This window comes from Arvicola amphibius, chromosome X (genome assembly GCF_903992535.2).
Source record: "Arvicola amphibius chromosome X, mArvAmp1.2, whole genome shotgun sequence".
In the NCBI taxonomy this organism is placed as follows: domain Eukaryota; kingdom Metazoa; phylum Chordata; class Mammalia; order Rodentia; family Cricetidae; genus Arvicola; species Arvicola amphibius.
Window position 1 is genome coordinate 15,136,029 of NC_052065.1, and position 10,194 is coordinate 15,146,222.

General features: G+C 39.2%; 1 protein-coding gene across 2 annotated transcripts in view; it reads left to right on the top strand.

Moving 5' to 3' along the window:
* Mid1 (midline 1) overlaps nucleotides 1-10,194 on the top strand; it is a 118,558-nt gene that overhangs the window by 100,152 nt on the left and 8,212 nt on the right. For both annotated transcript variants that reach the window (XM_038316183.1, XM_038316184.1), the window contains exons 8-9: nucleotides 1,004-1,165; nucleotides 6,476-6,683. In XM_038316183.1, coding sequence (XP_038172111.1) covers nucleotides 1,004-1,165; nucleotides 6,476-6,683 — 370 coding nt within the window. The remainder of the gene's footprint in view (nucleotides 1-1,003; nucleotides 1,166-6,475; nucleotides 6,684-10,194) is intronic.

Sequence of the window (10,194 nt, forward strand, 5' to 3'; positions counted from 1 at the left end):
AGCTGATGCAGAAGTCACGAAGGAGTACCACTCTACTGGCTTGCTGATCCTGCTTTCTTGCAGCACCCAGGACCACAAGTCCCAGGATGTCACCACCCACAGTCAACAAACCTCTCCCACTCAATCTCAAGTCAAGAAAATGCCCCCACAGATTTCTCCACAGAACAGTTAGTGAGGAATTTTCTCAGTTAATGTTCCCTCTTCTCCAACTGCCTCTAGCCTGTGTCAAGTTGACATAAAACTAGTCAGAGTAGCTTCACTGCTTGTCTCATTTGTTGAAATAAGCAGACTCTTCCCCAAATGTTTCCCCCCCATAGCAATGGCAGAGATGCAAGGAACCAACAGAAAACCTCAAGCTTACTCTTGCAACAAGCACATTCTCATTTGTGCTCAAGTTAACAAGTCATATGACCAAACCCAAAGCCACATGGCCAAGCAGTATATTCCTCCTTTTTAGAGAGAGAATAGCTGCAAAGTCACTTTGACTTGGATATGGCCAAGAGAAGTATCAGAGACAAAATGCAGTCAACTATGTCAGAGTTGATGAATTCAGCTCTTAGTACATGCATCAGCTACCCATCTGTGAGTTTCCCAATTCATGAGAACCAAGCTTGAATGACCGGTGTCATTCAGGAGATGGTAAGATGGTGTGTGTGTGGGGGGGGGGGATCAATCCCTGGTTAATTTTGTTTCTGCCTCACTGCTCTCAATAACACACAGAACCATGAGACACAAGAACATAAAAAGCACCTTCACTGTACCCGATCACACAGACCAGAGTTTGCAATATAAGAATCTTCAGTGATTTGTCCCAGGGGAAACACTCAAAGGGCACATGTAATTCAAAGTGAGCGCTTGATATAGATAGCATGTTGAGCCCAATTTTGTTGGTTATCCCATATAAAAAGAAAAGAAATTCTCCATTTTTCAATGTTTACAGCTTAAATAACCTAAAATTCTGCCAACATTGCCTGTGATCGCACCTGTCTGGTTGGCTTTGCAGGTCTGTGTAACTCGGCTGATAGCTGGATGATTGTGCCCAACATCAAGCAGAACCACTACACTGTGCATGGCCTACAAAGTGGCACCAAGTATATCTTCATGGTCAAAGCCATCAACCAGGCAGGCAGCCACAGCAGTGAGCCTGGGAAGTTGAAGACGAACAGTAAGTGCTCCGAACTCAGCTGACCGGTCATCTCATATTTACTCATGTCATGGCTAACACTCCTCCTCCTTGCTTTTCTTTTTCCTTTTCTGTCTTGGGCATCACTGACAGGCTCAGAAAATGCAAGGAAAGAGCCAGTGTGAAATGCTGACGTTCCCAGCAGCTACCTCTGGGTGTCAAAGTCGATTCTGTGTCTTCTGGGTCATGTGGCCATTAGGTTCTTTGCATATAGTTGCTCTCATTTCTTGAGAAAACAGTCCTGAAGAAGTTCTTGTGAGAAATTGAACACGTGCCTATAAGGCCTGATATGGAACACACTCTGTAAATGTTAGATAAGATTGTTTTCCATAGTAGGAAACAAGTTCATAACTCTTTCTTCAGAAATTCTTAATTTCAAGTTATCTGTTTGGGTCTGTGAGTCTCAATCATGGGCAGTTTTGTCTTTCCTCCCACAGCCCCAGTCCATGCAGCATTTAATAATGTCTGGAGACATTTTCCTGCATTATCACAACTGAGGAGGATGCTGCTGGCATCAAATGAGTAGAAGACAGGCATATTAAACATCTATGGCATAGAGGATAGCACTCAACACAATGAACGATGCAGCCTGATCTTGTGTCTCGTGGTTCTGGCATCTTACTGTTACTGTCACTGTCTCTGTCTACATGTGTTCTGTTTTAACCTCTTTTCTTTCTTTACATCTTTTTGATCTAGAAATATTATGCTTTGTCAATATGGTGCCATGCTGTGGGGTTGCCAGTCACCAGAAACCATTAATGAGTTCTCAAGAGGAACTCTCCTTTAACCATAACCTTGTCTCCCAGAGCATGGTAGCACATGATTTGATCTTAGGACAAGCGAAGGGTAGAAGGAGAACTCTGGATTAAGCATGAGAAAGCTGCAGCTCTGCCACATGTTCTCCATGTGGCTGTGAGACTTGTCTTTTTATATTTTCTTAGACAAAACCACTTCATTTCGTGATGATTGTAGATTCCCAGAAAACCTGTAGCTATTACAGAGTCCTGTATTCCCTGTACTCAGCTTGCCCTAGAGTCAGCGTCTTACATGACCCTGACTCATTTGTCACAATGTAAGAAGTAAACATTAGTACATTTCTGTTGCCTAAGTCCTAGGCTTTATGCAGATTTTGCAGTTCCTTTAATAGGATCCAGTCTTAGAACTCAGCTCACATTTGGTGGTTCTTCACGTTCTCCCCATTTTTAAGAGAAGATTTTGGTTCTTCATTTTTAAAACAGGAAAATTTAGCCTCATTTATACGCTGATAAATTTGAAACAATTTTGAGAACATAAGAATAATATTACGCCATGCTTTGTTAAAAGCCACGGAGCACATGTAAATGAATTAATATATACTAAGGTCAACAGCTTTTAATTACACTCGAGCATGCATTTGATCTCTCAAAAACTGGTGGAGCTCCTAGCAAATTTTCGATGCTGTGCACCAGGCTGAGGACATTGTGGCAACATTTAGCTCCTACAGATGGTCTTCTCTCAAGGAGACTGCAGACTGCTTGAGAAGACAGAACACCAAGCCTTAGTTATCATTGTATTTCTGAAGTCTGTAATGGAAGCAACTCATGAAAGTGTAGAACATTCAAAAGAGCATCACCCTGTATAGCCATGGTAGCTTTTCAGGGTAAGGAAAGATTAAGGGATGCAAAGAAGAGGGAATATCCCATGACAAAGGAATAACATGTACAAAGGCCCAAAGAAAAGATTATATCTGTGCAATAGAAAAGGAATCAGCATAGTAAAAATAAGACATACATTGACAGGATAGCTGAACAATGAAGCTAGAGACAAAACCCGTATTGTAAAACTAGGCACACTGGTGCACACCTATAATCCCAGCACTCAGGACAGTGAAACAGGATCCCAAATTCCAGACCAGCTTAGCCTTTGTTGTGGGACAATGCCCAGTAACACCACACCACACCACACCACACACCACACACCCACACCCCCCCACACACACACACCATTTAAAAAATATAAACTAGCCAAGCCTGTTCTTCTAGGCCTATAATCCTACCTACAGGAAGAACCTAAACCAAGGCCAGTTTAGTCTACAGAGTGAGTTCAAGACCAGCCTGAGCAATTTTGTGAGACCCTCTCAGATATGGCTTAGGGTATTACTCAGTGACAGGGTGATTGACTACAATGTGTGGACGCATGTTTCCCATCCCCAGCATCACAAAACAAAAACAAACAAAACCAAATGGTAAACCCATTATGGGTCATGAAACAGTGGGTTTTTTGAGAGCAGTGTTTGGGGGGAGATATAGGTTGACAGGTTTGTATGGTAGGGGCTGGATGAGGATCTGAAAAACACGATTTGTTACACTGTGATGTGGTGAAGGGCTTAAAATGAAGGAAGATTGACAGCTGGGGAATGTGTCCAGAGATTATTATGAGAGTTGTCTAAGCAAAAGGATAGTAGCCAAGATAAGGTTATGTCCTCTGCAAATGGTCTAATGAATTAAGTTCTTTAGTAACACAATCATTAACTTCCTTCTCAAGCTAATTTGTCTTCATTGAAGCCAAAGCCTGAAAGTTGGTGAGAATGAGCAGTGGTTTGTTTTTTTGAAAGACCTCTGTGACCCAGACAGAATTGGCTCAATGAGAACACAAAGCTTGGGTCCCACTGAAGCTGGTGGGCCCCTGCTGTGTGTGAGAGTGGCTGAGAGAGGGGGCTAAGGCAAGCAAGACACTGCAGGCAGTTATCCATTGCAAGTCCCTTCTTTCTGAACATTCTGCTGCTATTCCTCACTGGCATTAGGCCAAACAGCACTCAGGCCTACATAAGTGGTGAGCTCCAAGATGAAAATTTTTTTTCCTCCTCTGCCCATTAGTGTCAAATGATTTTTACTCACATTTGTCTTTCACCTGTAAAAATTGGAATATTTTAAGAGAGCGCATCTTTGTTCTCTTCTGAGCTTATTCCATGACTTATCCCTAACAGTTGCTGGCATGAACACCCATAGAGACTTTTATATTTTTACAAGCCAAGCCAAGTTTAAACTTTAAAATGTAAACTATAGGTTTAATCCAGTAGGTCTGATAGCCTCTGAGTGCTACTTTCTCGGTCCTTCAGGGACCTTTTTTCCTTTTAAATCAGATTTATATTCTTTTATCCTTTTTATTTAATTTAATCTTAGTATACAGATATCAATTTTATATCCAAGTATAAGCCCCCAAAGTTAGAAGTTTAAGTTTATCGTAACACAAAAATGATACATTAGAAATAAATTTAAGACTGTATAAGACTTATGTTCAAACATCCATAAAACATTGAAGGTCTCAATAGGATACAAATGAGCAAAAAATTCCTTTGAGAATTTCAGATATGAGTACTGTATTTACATTATTCTTCCTCTCCCTCTTCTCCTTCTAATTCCTTCCATATCCCTCCCACCTTTTCTCAAATTCTTAGCTTCCTATTCTTTAATTGTAAGTCTTACACAAACACATATGTATATATGTGTGTGTGTGTGTGCATATATATGTATGTTTATAAATGCCATATGCTGAGATCACTTAGTATTACTCACATGTGTTTAAGGCTGACCTCTTTGGATTGGCTAACCTATCAGAGGGCTTGCCCTTAGAGAAGACTGATTCTCCCTTTCTCAGCAACCATCAATTTTCCTGTCTCTCTTCGAAGGGTGAAACTTTGTGGGAAATTTCCAGTCCACATTGGCATGTCAACTGGCTTCCCTTTGATATCTACAGAAATATAAAACAAGGATCAGTAAACTGCAGTTCAAGGGCCAAATCTGAATACCTACATTTATAAATAAAGGTTTATTTACATATACCCATACCCATTCATTTATCAATTTGTGACTACTTCCTCACTACAAAGACAAAGTCATAAAAGAAACCACATGGCCTACATAACTGAAAATATTTATTTTCTTACCCTCTGCAGAAAAAGTGTGCTCGTCAGTGACCTAAAGGCAAAAATTTTTGAGGTTCTGGTGTTATGTTTAAATCCAAGCAGAGCCACCCATATTTAAGTGAACACAGTTCTCCATGAGGTCTCCAGCCCAAGCGTGCATTGCTTACAGTTATATTAACCAGGCTTTCCCCCTGTGATTCCATGGGACTTGCATACTGACCAGAAGGCCTTTTCTAACTGCAACAGTGGTTGTGAAGTTGGACAGTGTGTTATCACTACCAAATTGTAATGTTTCCTGTTTTAAAATGTTCTGTACCTTATGTGGTAATAGCCATTTGGCTGTACTCAGTCCTCATTTTGAAGTGACAGAGAAGTAACAGTTACATCAAAATTCCCATAGATGACTGTGCCAGGATTTTTAATGTTAAACTTTTCAAAACACAAATGTGAATAATGAAAAAGAATTGTATCTATTATATGTATTAATAAATCCAGAAATATAAAACTTGAGCATTACTATCATTTACCTTTGCTGAAAAAAATTGTAAATATATAGTCCCTAAAGAGTTATACTTTTCCTTTTACCAAGCTCAGAATGATCTGTTTGAGTGTTTAGAACACTCTATATTCTGAGACTTGAAATCTTGATTTGTTTGTTCTTTGTTCTAGAGTCTATTTAGCATGGGTGTAATTCAGGCCTGATTAAATATGGAAGTCTTTGAAAATAAGGTCTTCATTTTTCTCCTCCTTTCCAGGATGTTCTTCAGCCAGAATGCACTTGTGCCACGATCCCCCTATCCTATCCAAGATTGATCCTTGCCCATTCCTTTCTGAAGAGTTAGAGAGCAACACTGGACTCCTCTCTAGAAACCAACTAGAAACTCAAGGAAGCACAACCATGCTCTTATTCAGCACTGTTCTTCCTAGAACATAAAAAGTCCTGCATAATTTTTTTGAACATCATGAAAAGTATAAATAACTATATTTTAAAAACTGTCTCTAAATATTAAATTGCTATTAAAATATAAGATACTCTTTTGTGGTAGGAAGTATAGCTCAGGGAAAGATGGCTTGTTCTAGGCTTTGCCTCTTCGTCTGTATTTCGTGTGTACGGGTATTTTGCCTGCATGTGTGTCTGCAAACCATTTGCATGCCTAATGCCCAGTGAAGTCAGAAAAGGGCATCAGATCCACTGGAACTAGAGTTACAGATAGTAGTGAACTGCCAAACCCAGGCCCTCTGGATGAGCAGTTAGTGCTCTTAAGCACTATGCTATCTCTTCATCCCTTGCTTCAGGCTTTTAAATCTGACTGTGAAGACATACCCTTTGTTACATTCCAATAAGCAGTACTTTTCCACTTCTTTTTCTTTTGTGAACTTGTTTCTAGGTCAGCCATTTAAACTGGATCCCAAATCTGCCCATCGAAAACTGAAGGTATCCCATGATAACCTGACAGTGGAACGAGATGAGTCATCCTCCAAAAAGAGTCATACGCCTGAACGCTTCACCAGCCAAGGAAGTTACGGCGTGGCTGGAAACGTGTTCATTGATAGTGGCCGCCATTACTGGGAAGTGGTCATAAGTGGAAGCACATGGTAGGCAGAATCTCTTTTCCTCCAACAGTAAAAAGCAGAAACGCTTCAGTACTTTGTCAAGAATATCAATAAGCTACTTTGTATTTTATCAAGGTTATAAGTTTATAACCAGCATCCATTCTGAAGAGTAAAACCTACCCCTGCAATAATGCTACATAGCAAACATCCCCAAAATCAGTGTGTCTTCAAAGCAACCATTTACTAATGCTATTAAACACATATATCCATGGGTTAGCTGATAAGGATTAATCTCAACTGGATTTATACTTTAATCTACAGGTTGGGTCTAGGTCTATTTTATGTCTCTGTTCCAGCAATGCAGAAATCTAGCATGGTAGTACAGGCCTATAACCCCAGCATTCATGAAGCAGAGGCAGGAAGAACTAGAGTTCAAAGTCATCTTCATGTGTGTGTATGTATATATACATGTACACACACATATACATACATATATATATATATATATATATACATGTATAGAAAGAGATAAAGATATGGTGAGTTCAAGGCCAAAAGAAAAAGAGGAGGTGATGTCATTCTCATTTTACAGATGACTTGACTAAGGCATGGCCCCAAAGTCATAAAATTCACAGTTAGTAGTTACAAACTCTGTAGTCATGGGTCTAACTTTTAACTAGGAGCCCATAAATAAAGGAGAAGAAAGTTAATATCTTGATTTTACAGGTCAGGAAATTTTTGTTCCAAATACTCAGCCTGGGGCTGTAATAGTGGAAAAGCAGCCACAGACAATGCATGTACAAATGGGTAGGACTGGGTGCCACTAGAACTTCATTTGTGAGAATAGGCAAGGGGCCAGAGTTGACCCCCGGGTTTTAGTTTGTTGATCTCTGCTCTAACCGCCATAGTATGCCATTACTCACTGAAGGGCGATATAGCTTTGAAAAGCTATAATTATGCTTTAACACATGAACAAACATACTTAGTGAGTGATAGCTGACATGAAAGAAGTGAAGTTGTGGAGAAGGATTCAAGCGGGAGAGGGAGGGAGATGAGAGCAGTAAAAATGACTAAAATTCATTGCATAAATATATAAGATTGCCAAGTAATAAAAAGTTAAAACCAAAATAAAACTTAAAATCAATATTCAAAAGTACAAAACCTGAAATTCATGAGGACACCAACAGTGTTTGTTTTAATCCAAGAATGATAAGACACTTCTAAAACAAGTCATTTTCATATGAAACCTTGCAAATAATACAACGTACACAAAGTGCACATAGCTCGCTACAAGTCAGCCCAAATCTAAGGAATCTTGCTCAAATGGCTATCCCCACTCTCTTAATAATGGTATCTGTATTAGCCTAGCAGGTAGTTTTTCATCTCATATTATCCTCCTAATTCTCTTTGCCTAGACTATTTTTTTCTTCTTTTCCATGGTGTAACTTTTTATTTTTAAAATTTTTTATTGTTTTTATTGAGCTATACATCCTTCTCCATTCCCCTCCCTTTCTCCCCCTCCCCTTCTGCCCTCTCCCATGACCCCTACACTCCCAATTTACTCAGGAGATCTTGACATCTTCCTATGTTGATGCTTGTATGTCACTCTTAGGGTCCTCTTTATTGTCTAGGTTCTCTGGGGTTGTGAATTGTAGCCTGGTTTTTCTTTGCTTTATGTCTAAAAGCCACTTATGAGTGAGTACATATGATATTTGTCTTTCTGGGTCTGGGTTACCTCACTCAATATATTTTTTTCTAGATTCAACCATTTGCCCGCAAATTTCAAGATGTCATTATTTTTTACCACTATGTAGTACTCCGTCGTGTAAATGTACCACATTTTCCTTATCCATTCTTCAGTTGAGGGGCATCTTGGTTGTTTACAGGTTATGACTATTACAAATAATGCTGCTATGAACATAGTTGAGCACATGTCCTTGTGGCATGATTGAGCCTCTTTTGGGCATATACCCAAAAGTGGTATTGCTTGGTCTTGAGGTAGTTTGTTGCCTAATTTTCTGAGAAATCACCATACTGATTTCCAAAGTGGCTGTGTGATCATTTTCATGTTATAACATTCTGTCAGATAATGGAGAAGTTGTACTTCTTCCAAGGCTGTGGGATTCATTGGCACTTGAAATTTATGTGTGTTCCTTTGTGTGTGTGTACATATGGAGGCCAGCTGCTTCCTCAACCACAGCCCACATTATTTTTTTGCGACAAAGTCTCTCACTGAACCTGGAGTTTAAGGATTCTGCTAGATTGGCTGGTGACCAAAGATCCTTTTGTCTCCATTTCTCCAGTGCTGGGATTATAAGCATAGACCACCACACCTAGCATTTTTCTCATTCTCACTTTTTAAAAATTTTATTAAAACACAGTTACTTCATTTCTTCCTCACTCTCCTTCCCTCCTCTACTGTGTCTACCCACTCCTCCCAAATTCACGATGCTTCCTCTTCTTTAACCATTTTAAACCATTGTGGTTACAAACACACACGCACACACGCACACACACACACACACACACACACACACACACACACACACACACACCCTGCTGAGTCTGTTCTGTGCTGCTGCATGTATGTTTCTAGGTCTGACCACTTAGTATTAGATAACCAATCAGAAGGCTCATCCATAGGGAAGACTGATTCTCCCTCTCTCAGACGTTAATTGCTTATAGGTTTTCATCTATACTATGATGTTTACTGTTATTGAAATTGTTCAGGTCTGGCTTATATAGTCATGTTGCTGGAATGTCGTGAGTATAGCATCACTGTCATAGTTAGCTTTTTACATGGAACCTGAAGTACCAGGCTTGAGTTCTCTGAATCAACTGACCCATCTCCCCAAACTGGAACTTGAAATTTTTAGCTATGTTGAGCAAGTTAAAAGCACAAAGGGAAAAAGAATTCGTGTGCAGAAAAGCAAGCATTTCTAGTTAATTGGTGTGCTTTATTAATCTGGTATTTCATAATCTAGTGTTTAAATGATTATAACCCCATTAATTACTTGTGATAAATGATACCTGATCACTATGATCTCATTGCCACTGATGAATAGTATGGAAAATTGCACCAGACCACTTTAGCTACATAAACACAGATCAGTATTACCTTTAAAACATGTTCCAGATGTCAAAACTAACTCGTGTGGGAAAAATAAATTGTACAATTAGTTGCCACACATTGGGTCTTTACATGCAAACCTAATTGTGGGAATTTTAAAAATCACATGTAGAAAGTAGATTTGCATTTCCTAGATGGTAACAGCAAGGAAGCATTGCCCCCTACAATTAAATGCCTGTGACGTACAACAGTTAGTGACACACACACATATTTTTTATGAAATATATGCTTGATTTTAAATTAGCATGTACATTATGATACATATAATGGGACATGTTAACATTGCTCTGTGAAGCACAGGGTTTGTATTTGTTAATTGCTTTATGTCTCACTGCATCACTTAATGGAACATTATATTCTGCCTGCACCTTTCAAGTTCAATGAAATTATGTACATAGTTTCACAGATTAATGATAATATAAT